Raw genomic sequence first — 17,046 nt, forward strand, 5'->3', positions numbered from 1 at the left:
TTCTTCCTCCTTCTTAAAAGAAGTTTAACCAATTTCATTGTTCTATTTCTGTTCATGCAAACAAACCACTTGGCCATAGTCCTCCTCCTCATTCACCCTCTCTGGTAGTCTTTCCTTTCCCTCTTGTACCCACCCTTCCAACAGACCTTGTTTTATTTTCCTTGCCAGCATTTGTTGTTTGTTTTCTTGATGATGGTGACTCTGGCCATGGGTGAGATAGACTCTTAGTGTACTTCTCATTTGAAAAACTAAACTACTTACCTTTATGGATAAGGATGCTGAACATTTCTGCATGTATCTGTTAGCCAGTTGTACTTTCTCCAAGAAATGTTCAATTTGTTTGCTCATTTATTATTTGGATTATTCCTTCTTTTGCTATTTAATTTTTTTGAGTTTTTTGTATATTCTGGATAAGGATGCTGAACATTTCTTCATGTATCTGTTAGCCAGTTGTACTTTCTTCGAGAACTGTCTAATTCATTTGCTTGTTTACTATATGAATTATTTCTTGTTTTTCTATTTTATTTTTTGAGGTCTTAATTCTTTATCTGTTGAATAACTAGCAAAGATTTCCTTTTTATGATTCTGTTAGTTTTCCTTTGGTACTGGTGATTATTTCTTTTGCCGAGCAGAAACTTAATCTGATGTAGTTTCATATGTGTTAATTCCTGCTCTTATTTTCTGGGCAATCAGAGTCCCTTTTAGAGTTTTCTCATGTAGAGTTTTAGGTTGTACTTTGAATTCTTTGATCTATTTGGAGTTGACCTTTATACAGGGTCAGAGAGAGGGGTCTATTCAGTGTCCTCCAGACAAATAACCAGTTTTGCTAGTGCCATTTGTGAAAGAGGCTGTCTTCTCCAGGGTATGTTTTCCGCTCCTTTGTTAAAAATTAGATGGTTGTAGTTCTGAGTTTATTCTGAGGTGTTGTGTTCTAGTTTTCTTTGTGTCTGTTTGTAGACCTTCCATTCTGTTTTTGTTACTGCTTCTGTAGTATAATTTAAAGTCTAGTGTTGTGATACTCCAGTGTTGTTTCTTTTACTCAGGATTATTTTTTTTCTACTCTGGATCTTCCATGTTTTTATATGAATTTTGGATCGCTTTTTCTCTTTCTGTGAAGAATGACATTAGGACTTTATGGCTATTACATTGAGTCTGTAGATTGCTTTCCTGCTACATTTCCAGAGGTGTTTATCAGATCTTGAAATTTTTTGGTGGAAACTGTAGGGTCTATAAGATCTGTTATATCATTTTCAAATAGTGATAAATTGATTTCTTCTTCAACCTATTTGAATATTGTTTTTTCTTTCCGCTTGTCTTATTGCTCTGGTTAGGAATTCTAGTATCATATTGAATAAGAGTGGGAAGAGTACACATTTGTCTCATTCCTAAAGAAATTATTTCAGTTTTTCCCTGTTTAATATGATGTTATATAGAGATTTGTCAAGTATAGTCTTTATCAAATTCAGGTACATCACTTCTTCTATTTCTTCACTGCTTTTATCATTAAAAATGTCAAATGTTTTCAAAGGCTTTTTTAGCATCAGTTAAGATGATCATGTGATTTTTAAAACCTTGATTCTGTTTATGTGATATATCTACAATATATGTATTGATTTATGTATGTTGAACCATCACTGCATCTCTAGGGTAAAATAAACTTGGTATTTGATGTTTTTAATATATTTTTGAATTTGGTTTGTAATGATATTTTGCAAACCAGATTTTGCCTCATTGTTCATCAAAGAGATTGGCCTATAATTCTGTTTTACTTGTGTCTCTCATTTTAGATTGAGTGAAATTCTGGCTTCATAGAATGAATTTAGTAGCTTTCCTTCTCTTCTAATTCATGGAAGAATTTGAAGAGTATTGGAAGCAGTTCTTCTTTAAAGATACAAGAGAATTTTGCAATGAATCCATCCAGCCCTAGGTTTTCCATTGTTGGCAGACTCTTTATTGTCCTTCATCTCATTGTTTGTCATAGGTCTGTTTAAGTGGTGTATAGGTTCTTGGTTCAATGTTGGTAAGTCAGTTGCATCTAGAAAGTTATCAACTTCTTTATTTTCTACTTTTTTTTAAGCTTCTCATAGCACTTCCTCACAAACCTTTGGATTTCATTGATATTTGTTGGGATATTCTCTTTTTCATGTGTAATTTTATTAATTTGACTCTCTTCTCTGCTTTTTTGGTCAAATTAACTAGTGTTTTATGAGTTTTCAATTTTTTCAAAGAACTAATTTTTTCTTTCATCAATTCTTTGGATAGTTTTTAAGTCACTATTTCCTTAATTTCAGCTCTAATCTTTATTAATTTTTTTGTCTCCTAATTTGGGGTTTGCTAATTTTATAATAATGGCACTAGGCCATATTCTCTCTTTCAAGGGACTTTTATTCATATATATTATGTGTACAAGAGGGTTTGTTAATTGTAACATTTATATACATGCACAAACTTAGTCCCTCTATCATTCTCCTTTACCCTCTCCCACTTCCAAAACACAACACTTATATACATGCACAGACTTACTCCATCCATCATTCTTCCTTACCCTCTCCCACTTCCAAAGCATTCCTTTTAGGTTTCATTGTTCTGTTCTTATACATACAAATAAACTACTTGGACTACATTATTTTTGATAACTCCTGACAAGTCCCCTGGTGCTGATACCTGCCTGCATAACAGAGACTGTTTTACTTTCCTATCTTTTTTTTAAATGTGTATTAATTACACCAAGAGGTTTCACCAAGGCCATATGTTCTCTATAAAAGTAAAAGAAATTGGACTTTTACCTGAATTTAACAGAAGAAAGTAAAAGTGGAAAAGCTGTTGAATTTCAGACGTTTCTTTCTACCAAATACAATAGTAATAGTTTTCAAATTCTCTCCAAGGTTAAGGATTCAATTATGAAAACCATTAGAATGCTGAAGTTGCTATTAATATTTTTAACTACATTCTTAGCTTTATCTTTCCTTTGAGAGGGACTGGCTGATTCCTTGGAAAGACTCCAAGTTCATGTTTTTGTACTTTCTTACACCTTTATTCCAGTTTTTATAGCTTATGTCTATTTTTCCTCTCAGGGTTGTGAACATTTACATTCCAGCCTACAGGCTCCCCCTTTTTGGACTCAGTGTCTCATCTAAGCATCTGTTCTGTCTTTTATCCTGGCTTTCCTGTGTCTGTGTCCTTGTTTTGATTGATCTTCTGGGTACAGGGTTTGCTCCTCAAGCGATTCATGAGTGCTTCCTAGGGTGAGATCTTTCAAGCTGGAGAGTGTCTCTTTTTTACACTTGAGTGGTGACTCAGCTTGTCATAATATTTTTGGATCAAAGTTGCTCTCTCTTGGAGTTTTTAAAGACATGGTTCCATTGTCTTTAGGCTTTCAATACTGCTATAGAAAATCTGAGGCCAGCTAGGTTTCTCCCCAGTTTTCTTTTTCTCCATTTGTCTTTTTTTTTTTTCCTCTCAAGACAGTCTCCCTAGGTAGTATAGGCTAGCCTTGAACTCAGGATCTCCCTGCTTACCTCCTCAGTGTGGGGATTACAGGCGTGTACCACTACTCCCAAGTCAAAAAAACTTGGGAACATCCATATGTCTTAATGTTGATTGCTCAATGTACATTTCCCCGTGAATGGGATGGAGTGCCTTTTCTACTCTCAGATACAGTTCTTTGGATATTTTTTGTTTCATTTATCTTCTTCATTTACAGTCACTGTGAGCCCAGTCTTTTTCATGCTTTTAATTAGATTTCAAAGAACTTTTCATTATGAAAAATGTCAAAAAAAATAAGCAAAAAGGGAGAGAATAATGTTACTAACTCCCACACACCACTGTCCAGCTTCAGTAATCAGCTCACGACCAATGAACAGCTCATGGCCAGCTGCATTCCCCCACCTCTTCCCACTCTCTTCTATTACTTTGCCACAAATACCAGATATTATTTACCCTCAAATATTTTAACATTTATTGCTAAAAGAGAAGAACTCTTCACACACACACACACACACACACACACACACACACACACACACATCCCAGTATTGTTAATTTGGTTTATCTGGTTTGCTTATAATCCATTTACCTAACATAACGACATCTCTTTATTGCATTAGACTAGCAATAACTTTGCTCCAGAGGACCACTGGGTAATTACAGTTACTGGGCCTCAGACTCGGGAAGATGAAACTCAAAAGAAAAGGTCTCAGACTCTTTCTGATGAGGCAGGGAGCCTTGGATTGGGCAATGCTTGCACACACCAGAAGTGTGTGTTCCTGGTGCTGGTTCCCTGGTGCTCTCTGGATTTCTAGCATTCACGTGAACAGTAGAAGGGCTGGGGCTAGGGCTGGGTGGAGAATCCGGAATGCACAGTTTCTTTTCCAGCAAGAAGTGAAACTTGGGTCCTTTCTGATTTAATAATAAACATGAAGAAAGAGCCCAGTGGTTTGAAGACTCTATTCTAGTTCTGCCTTTGGTAGCCATGTGGTTTATTCTAGAGCTTTTCAAACTGTTGGTCCAGATTTGTAGATCACACATTGGCTTGTAAAAGTGAAGTCATTAATTTGTTTTATTTAATTCCTATCAGTTTATTGCTCAGAAAATTAAAAGGATCAGAGGACATCCAAAATAGATCTTATTTATATATTCTATGGATATTATCATATATAATATATAATTATGCATATCTATATAATTATGTGTATATAGATATAGTGATTACAGTACATTGGGTTCTATTAATATAAAACATATGAAGTAAGTAGTAGCACTGTCAGAATTTTACAAATGGGAATGTTGAGATTAAGTAACTTGCCCAAGGCCACACAGTTAGTGTTAGAGCTGGCATCCACTCTGGCTTTTCTCTGTATCTCTCCCATTGGTAGCATTAGTAGCCATAGTGTCATGGCTACTATTTGCTACTATTGCCTTTGCCTTTTTAAAATTTTTTGGTGGTCATGGGGCTTGAACTCCGGGCTTGGACAGTATCCCTGAGCTCTTTTGCTCGAAGCTAGTGCTCTATCATTTTGAACCACAGTGCCACTTCTGGTTTTCTGGAGTTACTTGGAGATAAAATCTCACAGACTTAAAGCCCAGGCTGGCTTTAAACTGCAATCATCAGATCTCAGCCTCCTGAGTGACTAGGGTTACAGGCGTGAGCCACTGGCACTTGGCTATTTTTTGGGGGTGGGGGGTCCAGTCGTGGGGCCTGAACTCTGGGCCTGGGCGCTATCCCTCAGCTCTTCAGCTCAAGGCTAGCACTCTACCACTTGAGCCACAGCGCCACTTCCGGCTTTTTTCTTTTTGCTTATATGGTGCTGAGGGATCAAACCCAGGGCCTCAGGCATGCAAGGCAAGTGCTGTGCCACTGAGCCAACTTCCAAATTTTAAAATTAAACACATCTATGTGCAATTGGTTAACTCAGTAGTGCTTCCTAGGCACCAGGCTTGGCTCAGTACTTTTTATACATTATTCCTTTTGCTCTGCACAATTCACTGGAATCGCTGCCGTTGCAAACTCCATTTTGTAGATAAGAAAACAGACTTAAAGAAATTGTCTTGTTCAAGGATCCACTACTGGCAAATGCATGAATTGAAACTCAGGTTTTTCCTAAATAGAGTCTTTGCATTTAATCATTATGCCTTACATCTGCAGATGTATCCTTCTGAGGTTTTTAAAGATTGAGTGAGATAATGTACCTTTGTTTTTGAATAATGACTCAATATAAGCTTGCTTAGCACATAATAAATAGCATTTGTAATTAGTAATAAATATAACTTTGTTGAAGAAAGCCTTTCCATAAAAAGTAAGCTATATTCAACAAATCAGTTCTTCCAGTCAACTAATCACTTGACACATATGTTGAGTCCTTGAAGAATGTTTAGTTAGTTCAAGTATGCTGCGTACATATTTCCATTGCAATAAAAGTTTTATCCAGGAAGGGACTGTCTGCTGGCATCTAAGACAGTGCTTGGCATATGAGGGATGTCTTCGTCTAGATTCCCTAGAATAGAGAGCTAGAGGCAAAAGTTGACACTTTATGTGAGAGCCATCCCTGGAAAGCAGGGATGAGGAGAAAAGAAGAATGAGAAAGAGAAGGAAAACAAACATAAGACATTGATTATATGCTTACCAGAGCTTCATGAAGTACTAACTGCTTGATCCTTCAGAATACCTTCTGAGAACTATGTGCAGATATTGTATGGATTAGCAATCCAGAGGGGAGGGACAGATTTCCTTTGTCAGCTCCCTATTTCCCATTGGGTAGAGTTTGACCTCATGGAATCTGAATTTCTCTGACTTTCTTGGCTGTGTGGCTGCTGAATGAACAGGTCTCTCCCAGTCTTATGATACAGGAAAGTTCCAGTGGTTCTGAGAAGCATGGAGCATTTGCATGGGGCAGAATGCTATTTAACGGACCAGAATGGCCATTGTAGTAGCTACAGTATAAACTGTAGCAGCAGTATAAACAGTGCAGCAAGGCAGTTGTGTTCATCTTGGGTGAACATCTGGCAGAGCAAGCTGTTAATCATGGATCTCTTCTACCTCAGCTTCTAGAGTGCTGGGATTATGGGTATGCACTATCACACTTATATCGCAACATTGTTGTTGATCTGTCTTTGTTCTTAGTCTACTTGTTGTATCTTTTCATTTTCTTACCGCCTAAATGGATGTGTCTCAGGCCTAGGCCTATTTCTTTTTCATTCCACATGCCCTCTGTGGACATCTGCATCACTTTCATGCTTCACTCTCCAACTCTCATCTATTTGCTGATGACTCCCAAATGTCTATGTTTGGATTCAACTTCTCCTGAGAACTCTAGTCTGCAGAATAAAACTGCCTTTCTAATAGAAAGCTCCATAGGCATTTTCATAGACCAAGTGAATATCTTGATCTTCCTTAATCATTTCTGCTTGTCCTTCTCCTTGATGACTAATAGGTACCTGGTCCTTGCTTATTGAACCTGAAACAATGTGCCAATAAGGCAGGCTAAGCTGGGTCCTTCTTGAAATGAAATATACCCTGCAGAGCCAGTTCTCTAGGAATTTAGGGATTAAGTTCTAATATTGCTCTAGTTTGTTTCCCATCTAACTTTGCTGGTACTGTTGACTGTACTTATCAAAGTTGTCTTTCGATACACTTGACATGTTTGAATTGGCATTTGGTCTTTTCAGGAGTTGTTTGGTAGGAAATTCCTTGGATTTTAACTCTCCTTTGGTTATCCTGTTTTCAAAACTCTTGGTTTGTGTATCAGCACCAGAGCTCTTTCCGTCTGCACTTGTATCTGCTCAACTCATCAAGCACACAGGGGCCTCTCCAGTGGCCCTGGCTGCCTTCACACCTTTTGTGTTTTCACAGCTTCACCTACTGAGCTTCATCTGCCTGTGTGCCTCCTGCCTCCATCCTTTCTCCCTGGCCCTCTTGTCCCTTGTAACCCTCCTCAAGTCAGGGCCTCAAGGCTAACCTATATGTACACTTCCTTAGAGTGACCTCCTGTCTGAACATGGTCTGGGACTCTTATTCTGGCACTTGCTGTGCCCCTGTTTACAGGGTTGCATTTTTGCATCGATCTCCTTTAGATTATTAACTCCTTGAGAGTAAGACAGAAGCATATATTTTCTTGTGTAAATGGCTTACATTCATGTGTGTTCCATTGATTCATCATCTTGGTCTTTGCCCAGAGATGGTGACAGATAAATGCTTGAGGGTAGAGGTGCCTAGCCAGTTATTGTGTTCTCTAGCAATTAGGGAGCATCGGTGATATTACCCAGAGGAGCTGTTGGTCTTCTCATTCCACATCATCAGTTTAGAGTATAAGTTAATTCTAGATTTTGGACATTGGGAATTGTGTTTCTTAAACATCTCCGGCAAGGCCTGTGACTAAAATTACTACTTTGGCATTTGATGTGGCAGCTTGTTCATCTGGGAGGCTTTTGTCTCTGCCTTTGCTATTGAGTCACTTGAAAGAGCCAAGGCGGCCTGCCAGAGCAATCGAGATGATTAAAGTTCATTGAGATATCCCCCTCCACACCCTCCGCCTCTCAGCCTTCCCAGGGTTGCTTTCTTTGCCTTCACTTGGGGGCTGGAAAGTTAATGGATGACTGAGCGGCCTTTGGAAACTCATAGGGCTATTTTTCTTTTTCTCCTTTCACTGGCTGGTTTCACTTTGTCTCCAAAGCTGCATGCATTGTTTTTAGGTAGTGTGGAGTTTATGTAAGGGGAGGAGAGGGCCTTTCATAGCTTTGGGATAATCTACTAGACAAGACAGTTTTGAAGATGTCCAAAGTTACAGCTTGAGAGAGAGATGTACAGTGAAAAGGAAAGCCAGGGAGGCTGGTACTCTAGTCACACACTTCCCCTTCCCCGTTAAAGATTACTATTTTACTTCGAACACAAAGGTCTCTCTTGCCTTCCACCACCATAGAGGAAAGAATGGTTAGAATCACTAGCTTTAGGGTCACCAAATCTAAAGTTAAATTATGTTGATCATCACTGTGAGTATACAGGGGGATTTTTTCCACGCATGGGATTCTATTTGTTTTAATCTCTCTACCATTCAGCCCTGGTGCTCATTAGTTTGCTCCCTCATTAAGAAGGCCTAAGAATCCACCCAGCAGACCTTCTTTGTGGGATCATCCTTTAGCTCTGTATTGTTTTCATCCTGACACAACTTTCACCAGCTTGTATTGGCTGCTTGAAACTCCTCTACTGGCCTTTGGCACTTCCTTTGCACCTGGTATGGTGTAGATCAGGCCCTGAGTTATCCTTTGCTCTACTGAGGCCATCTTCCTCATTGCTCCAGGAGGAGGCCCCACTCAGACGTTCCTACTTCCAGGCTTAGGTTTTTAATCTCCCTTTGGAATATTTTCTCTTTACCTTTTAGTTAGGAATAAGCCACTCATCCTCGGAATACTGATTTAGATTTCAGTTTCTTCCCTTTCTTTCCTTCATTTCATACATTTAAGACCTGCTATATGCCAAGTTTCTGGGTCCAGGAGTATATTAGTAAATTAAAACAAATTTCTTCCTCTCAAGAAATGGAATCTTCTTATGTTTATAACACGAGCTCCCACGAATTCCCTGAACCTTCAAAAGTTATACTTTAGCCAGGTTCCAGTGGCTCATACTTGTAATCCAAGCTACTCAGAAGACTGAGATCTGGGGATCACAGTTCAAAGCTAGTCCTGGCATATAAATTCAAGAGATTTTTATATGCAGTTAACTAGCAAGAAGAGGAGGTATGGCTCAAGCAGTAGAGTAGCCCTAGATGGTGGCAGCAGTCTCAGACATTCATTGTCAATGGGCCTAGCTCTGAGCCAAGGCCTGGAGGTAATATCCACTATCTTTGGAGAAGAGAGCAGAGGAACAGGTTTTAGCAGAAGCACATATTCTAAGGGTAAGAAAGACATGGATGTAAGGAATGGAAAACAATTGTTCTGGAAGCCTTGGTTTGGAGTAGCTTATGTCCTTGTATTTCTGTTCTTTCTTCAGTGCAATGATACCATGAGGAAAAAGGCTAGTCACAGGCTTTGAGGAAGAATATTTGCTTTCTAGTTTACTGAAAGTAGTTTGCTAGCCTTTTCTTGGAACAGTGACTACTCAGAGATAAGTAATATTGTTACTTGGAGAAGGATGTGGTATGGCAAATAGATTGAGGGTTATTCTGTGTCTCCCTTCTGTGCTCTTCCAGTATAGGTTCATGCCTCATTTATTTATATTGTTCTTTTAGAATCTCTTTGGCTATATATTTTTGTTTCTTTTCAACTACCCATTATCCTGTTGACTTTGTGAGGGGACCCTTGTCTTTTAGTCCCAGAGCATTTGGAAGATACTCTAATGTTTGCAGTAAGAAATAGAAAGAACATTGGCGTGGTGACAGTGCTGGATCTGCAACCAAATAGCTGTGTGATCTTGGTCAGTACTCTTTGTCTCTCTGAGTTTGTGATCTCACTCTATCCAGTGGGGATTTTTAAGAGTCCTCCATTACTACATTTGTGGAAAAGCAAACCAAGCAGGGTAAAGAGTGAGATTTGACAGGGCATCTTAGCATTTTGCTTCCCAGGGAACAGTTCTGAGAGGGGCTGATTACTGTTGCGATAAGAAGCTTTGGTATGAGATATAGAAGGTAGAGCCTGATGAAAGCCTCAATTGTATTCTTATATAACATTTTTCTGGAAAGGTACTAGGAATGAATGTTCCTGAGATGGCTGTGGTGACATCATGTGTTTGCAAAAGGGCTAAAAGCAGGTGAGACAGATTTTTGTGGGAAAAGACTGGCAGCTGGGTCAGGTTCCCAATGGGGAACGTGGGCTGATCTCATGCTCCATGCTGCCAGCAGAGCCTGTGGGAGTCATAGCCCCTGGCCCTACTGGGTACTGGCAAAAGGAGAAGGGAAGGACATGTCTGCCTGTGTGCCTTTCCTCAATGAATGCATGTTCCTCCTGACCTGCCTGCCACCATTTTCTTCTCCTTAGAAATGAGGCGAGGACAGTGTTGCCTTGCCAGTGCAGGTTGTACTTTACATCATCACCGTGGTCGAGTCCTACTTTTGTTCAATGCTCAGGATTCTGCAAGGTCTAGTTTTTCTTCCAATTCCATCCTATTATAACCCTTTTCTTCTTTCCAAGAAGGAAATAGCCTTCTTCTAACTCCTAGGACAGGTTAGTAGCTCAGCGGTTAGTAACTCAGCTGTGGCCAGGTGTGGACAAGGCAGCAGGTTCCCCAGGAAAAGCTTTGTTGGGTGTGTCTGCTTATCCTAGTTTTGAACTCAGGCATATAAACATTCCTTGCTAAGGTCTGACACTCTTCAGAAATGATGGGTGTGAATGTTATGACCCAAGCCTGTTGTCCAGAGGGCAACTTCCAAGATTTGCTTTAGGGATAGATATTTAATGCAGAACTAATTTAGCCCATACAAATGGAGAAAAGGAAACTCAAGAAATCTTCGGGTGTGTGTGTGTGTGGGTGGGTGGGTGTGGGTGTGGGTGTGTGTGTGTGTGCCTGATTGTTAGGCCATTTCCCCTGTAGACAGGAGGATGGTGCTCCACAGAATATGCTGTTTGGTGGAGTTAAATTTTTAAAATCTTTTTCTTTTTTTAAAAAATAAGACAAACTTCATATACCATAAAACTCATTATTTTTAAAATGTACAATTCAGTGGCTTTAAAAATATACTTATAAGATTGTGCAACCATCAACAGTATCTTAATTGCAAAAAAGTTAAATGTTGACTTGAATGTTTGAATGATGAAATATCAGCCAAAGGTCAACTCCGATTCTCAGAAAACTTGTTTAAAAACTTGAGTCTCTTTAGGAAAGCTGAAATTTTTATTCAAGTGTCCTTTAAACACACACACACACACACACACACACACACACACACACACGTACATACACATGTCGCAAGCACATGCATGCATGCAATCGGAAAAAATGTCAGAGAGCATTAATTTTTTCTTATGCTTGTTACTTGATTTGTTTCTGTTCCTAGTCATGTTAAAGTTTCAGTTCTTCAGGTTGGGGCTTATTTCCATGGCTTTGTTACAGTAAAGATTATTCAAAGAAAGCTATTCACCAGTGGCTCATGCCTATATGCCTATAATCTTAGCTACTCAGGAGGCTGAGATCCAAAGATCATGGTTTGAAGCTAGTCTGGGGAAGGAAAGTCCTTGAGACACTTAACAACCAAAGAACCAGAAGTAGAGCTGTGGCTCAAGTGGTAAAGTGCTAGCTCGCCTTGAGCAAAAAGCTCAGGAAAAGCACTCAGGCCCTTAGTTCAAAACCTGGGACTAGCATGCAAACATGCATGTATGCATGCGTGTGCACACACACATACACAGAGAATTATCAAGGCAAAAACAAGAAGACTGCTTTCTTGCCCTTTTTTGAAAGCCATACTCATTAGGGAAGGGCTTAGGCCTGTGTTGGTGTCCTTTGTCACCATCACCCAGCATCTGTCACATAGGAGGGGTTCAGGGGAGGTCATATTTGATTGCTAGGTAGCCATTCATCACTCCAGGAAGTTTATGGTAACCTTAATACTTTGGCTTTATGGATAGTCAGGAATCTTTCATACCTTTGAAGACACAGATGCTTATAGAAAGTCAGGGCTTGACTTTTTTCCCCATGCAGCTGTCAGGTAAGAACCTCCAAGAGTACTATCTTCCCAGGGGCCCAGAACCTTACCCAACTCCAAAGTGCATTTGGAAAGCCTTCTTGGGTTGGCATGGCAAAGTGTGGGATAGCTGATGTGTCTTTGAGTGCACTCACATGTGCACATGCACACTCGCCTGAGTACACAAGAGAACTGTGAGGCAGCCCTCCATGTTTCTATAAATTATCTCTTTCTTCTTGTTGCCCTTGTGGTTTGTAGGGTAGGCCAGAGTGCCTCTAACTTGGGCACATGGCCCAGATATGCTGGCATTCAGTGGCTTATTGTTTCCTGCTCCTGTGTGCATGGACAAAGGACCAGGGCTGGCACAGCTGCCTTCTTGGGGACCATTGTTTGTCTTAGCAGCAGCAATAGGAGCAGTAGTAGTAGCAGCAGCAAAGCCTGAAGCGGTACATTCTGCTCTGGACAAAGCAGCCATTCTGCCTTGAAGCAGTAGGCCTCAGGGTGGGGGTGGCTAGAGTCTGCCTGAATATCTGTGGATGCTCTGAGGATGACAGCAAGAGGGGGATGTACTTCTTCCAGGCAAGTTGTGGGGAAGGGGGGACTCTCAGTGGTATCCTGTCACAAACCACAGTGACAGGTGGGATCCATTAGCAGTTCTTCTTGTGGCCAGGGTGTGGATATTGCTTTCTTCCTTTCTCTGTCCTGTACACCTACAAGGAAAACACTTTTCTTCCAAGTGGCCCTGGACAGTAGATGAAGGAAATGGAGAAGGGGTCCAGTTTGGTATAGGTTAATCAAAACATGGGCTAGCCAGTGAGTCACTGGACTAGTCTCAACTTGATCCTGGGGTCCTGGATCACCCTTCAGCTGGAAAGTGGAAAAGCCATGTTCCAGGGGCCATTTACCCAGATATATGTCTAAGGCTCATGTAGTGCTCTGTTTTTTATTTCCCTGCTCCACTGTCAACCTCTGTTAAAAGACATACATTAATTTAACTTCACCTAGATGTATGGCCCTTTTGGTATATAACTAATACATTTAACTTCAATTTGCCATATCTATTGAAGACAAGGGGCAGGATCCTATATTCTGTTCATGAGAATTAAATGAGATACAATAACTATAGCTTATAGCATATGTTCAGTAAACCTTTCCCTTAAGGACCCAGGGTGGCTGGGTATGTGCAATTCATGCTACCCTGTCTGCCATTGAAGAACCTGAGAAAGGGTTGAGTTCCATGCTGGCTAGATGTGCTTGGGGTGTCTTAATACCTTAGAGGAACAAATATGCACTTTTTCCTTATATGGGACAACTCTGGAGTAGCCTGCTTCTAGAATTTCAGGGGAGTTGGTCTCGAACCTCAGATCTGCACAGTTTCTTTCTTTTCTCTTGGTTACTGAAATAATTGAGGCAAAGACTAAGTAAATGTCTCATTGGGCTCTAACAGTTCCAGTGTCTTCATATCTCCTCTGTACCTTTGTTCCTGATTAGGTACCTAGAGAACCTTTTTGCCCTAAGAGATTATTCTTTAGTGGACAAGTTTTTAGGTACTATCAGAGAGCCTTTTGAATGCCATCAGTGCCTACTCAGTGGCTATTACTGCTAGCTTTTCACTAATATCTAGGCAGGGGATAGGTACCTCTTGACAGGAGCTGTTGCCTTTAAGAGACCCAGAAAACCCTAGCAAGAACCAGATGCCTGACATGACCTCTGCAGATCTTCCCCCCCTTCCTCCAGTGTCCTTGTAATCAGACTCCAAAATACACAGAACAAGAGAGCTCTGATGAATGATGAGGTAGGCGGCTTTTCTGCGCAGCCTTCTGTCTGCTTGAAACAATCCTCCCGTGCTCAGTTTCAGTTCAGGTGAGGTTATGTTGGGTTGGCTGGCATTGGAGGTTGGCAAGGAGGTGTGGGGATGAAGAGGACGTACTACACTTAACAGATCAGCTGAGATTATCCACAAAGGAGCAAAGACGTGCTATACAATGATACCTGAAGAAACAGAAACATGAAAGATGAGGATGAATTATCAACCCCTAGCTATTCTAAGGCAAAAACCAAGTATACCTTTAGTTATCCTTGCTTTAAGGACTGGTTGCAAACCTTTTGGCATCATTGCCTCGTTCTTAGAATTGCCTCTGAATTATCTGCAACACAGATAAAAAAAAAAAACAAAACCCTAGACACCTCCTTCTTCCTCACCTGCCACTGTCATGCATTTCATTAGCACAGACAGAAAACTTTGCTATGACTTTACATTTAGGAAATGGATTTGTAAGGAAAGGCAGAATATAGATGTTCCTTTCCCACCAAGCATACTAATGCTTGTATGGAAAACTTGCAGGGAAAAAAGGGATAAAAGAAATCGTTCCATTTTGACACAGATGTGGATTGGGACATATCGTCAGTAGGATACACACTGCAGGCCTTCTCTGAGCTGGAAAGCAGTCTAATGTTGGCAGGCTGCTTCCTACAAGTGCCAGGTCTCTTGTCAGTAAAACATTAAATGTTGCATTCAAAGCAGGTATGTTTGCATCTGGAGCTGCCATTGCTGTTCCATAGTCCCATAGGGATTGTGTTTGCTAGGGGTGGGCACAGGATAACTAACCAGAAATCTGCCAGGCTGGAGCTTAACCAGAAACACTTCTACCTCTGACAGAATAGAGGCTCTGGAACATCTATGAAGATGAAACAACTGCTTTGAGTGGTATTTGATAGTGAAAAAGATCTCTTTTTTCCCAAGTTAACTGAGTATTTGTGCATTTTAGTTGCTGGGGATCAGACTGAGAGCCTCATAAATGCTAGACAAGAACTCCCATCACTGAACTACACCCCAACCTCCAACTCAACTCTCCTTCCTCCTTCCCTGCCTAATACTGAAGTTTAAAACTCACGACCTAGCCTAGCACTGGTGGCTCATGCTTGTAATCCTAGCTACTCAGGAGGCTGAGATCTGAGGATTGAGGTTCAAAGCTAGCCGGGCAGGAAAGTCCGTGAGACTCTTATTTCCAATAAACCACCAGAAAACCGGACGTTGTGCTGTGACTTAAGTGGTAGAGTGCTTGCCTTGAGCTGAAGAGCTCAGGGACAGCACCCAGGCCCAGACAGAGTTCAAGCCCCATGACCACCACCACCAACAACAACAACAAAACTTCGTGACCTCATGCTTGTTAGGCAGGCACTCCACTACGACACACTTCTAGCCCTCTTTGGTACTGCTTATTTTTGAGATAAAGGTCTCATTTCCTCCTCAGGTTCACTTGAGCCAGGATCTGTCCATTTTAGGCTTCCTCTAGTAGCTAGAATAACAGATGTGTACTTCTCCACCCAGCTCTTGGGTGAGAAGGGGTATCTCAAACTTTCCTGCCTCAACTGGCCTTGAATCTGGGTCCTACCAGTCTTAGCTTCCTGAATAGCTAGGATTACAGGCGTGAGTCACTGGTACTTGGCACCAAGTCAACTTCTTAAAGAATAGTTTATATTTTGTCACGTTGGAAATTATGAAATCAGATTGATTTGGAATGATTTATTTTGTTCTACCATCAAACTTTGAATGAGTCCCTTTCTACCTTTTAAAAAAATCCTGATCCTTACCATAATTTATGAGGATTCTAAAACCATTTTGAAATTGAAGTTTATTTGGGTTTGAATGACAGCTGACCACTTACTAGCTTGACTTTCAGACTCCATATTCTCATCTTTAAAATGGTGATAAAGAAGTTCCTACCACTTTTTTTTTTTTTCCTTTGGTCCGGTCGTGGGGCCTGAACTCTGGGCCTGGATGCTGTCCTTCAGCTCTTCAGCTCAAAGCTAGTGCTCTACCACTTGAGCCACAGAGCCACTTCCGGCTTTTTTCTTTTTGCTTATGTGATGCTGAGGAATCGAACCCAGGATCTCATGCATGCAAGGCAAGCACTCTACTGAGTAACCTTCCCAGCCCATAGGCTTTTAAATTAAGGGCTTTGAATCCCTCAAGGGATAGGGACAGGTAAATGGAAGGTGGTGAATGTCTGAATGTGTGAGGTTTGTTTAAGGCTGTCCATGACTAACATGTTCCCTTGTTTTCTTGCAGAGATCCGGGCTCAGCTCACAGAGCAGATGAAGTGCCTGGACCAGCAGTGTGAGCTCCGGGTGCAGCTGCTACAAGACCTGCAGGACTTCTTCCGGAAGAAGGCAGAGATTGAAATGGACTATTCCCGAAACCTGGAGAAGCTGGCTGAGCGCTTTCTGGCCAAGACTCGCAGCACCAAGGACCAGCAATTTAAGTAGGAACTCTGTGGCTGTTGCTTTGAAGAGACCTTGAGAGTGGGGTGAGGGGTAGGGGAGGCAGAGGTACCACTTGATCTAGTTGGATTTATGAACTCATGACTTCAAATTAAGTGAAAGCCCTCAAGGACTTTTTTTTCTCTGCATCAGACTTATGGGCAGTAGTACATCTTGGAGAGATCAGAATAGATGTGAGCCAGGCATGGGTTTAAAGGCTTTACATATAGGTTTGCACAAATAACTCCATATGTTGGTTGTAATTATTCCTAATTTATAAATGGGGGAAAAGAAAGAGGTTAAGAAAAGCTGGCTTTAGTTTCTATACTTTTAACCGTTTACCAAACTATCTTTAACCAGAAGTAACTAATGTAGTCATACATCTGAATCCCTGCCTAAGCAATTACTAAGGCTTATTCCTTCTCACTTACAGTATTTTACATATCCAACTCTTTCACTCTGTAACCATTGCCCTTATCCTACCTTAGATCATTGTATTTTTTTTTTCCTGAATGATTACAATATAGTATACATTGCTGGTCTTCTAAAGCAGAGGTTTTCAACCTTGAATACACCTCAAAATTCTCTGTATAACTTCACAAATATAGAAATCTGGGGCCTGCTCCAGAACAATTAAATGAGAATCTGGAATAGTGTGGTAACAGGATTTTATAGATGC

At 40.7% G+C, this 17,046-nt stretch overlaps 1 protein-coding gene across 4 annotated transcripts in view; it reads left to right on the forward strand.

The window, feature by feature from the left end:
- Positions 1-17,046, forward strand: part of Srgap2 (SLIT-ROBO Rho GTPase activating protein 2) — a 243,038-nt gene that overhangs the window by 83,418 nt on the left and 142,574 nt on the right. For all 4 annotated transcript variants that reach the window (XM_013017480.1, XM_013017481.1, XM_013017478.1 and 1 more), the window contains exon 3: positions 16,177-16,369. In XM_013017480.1, the coding sequence (XP_012872934.1) occupies positions 16,177-16,369 (193 nt within the window). The remainder of the gene's footprint in view (positions 1-16,176; positions 16,370-17,046) is intronic.

The sequence above is a fragment of the Dipodomys ordii genome, unplaced genomic scaffold, assembly GCF_000151885.1.
Source record: "Dipodomys ordii isolate 6190 unplaced genomic scaffold, Dord_2.0 Scaffold35, whole genome shotgun sequence".
Taxonomy (NCBI): Eukaryota; Metazoa; Chordata; class Mammalia; order Rodentia; family Heteromyidae; genus Dipodomys; species Dipodomys ordii.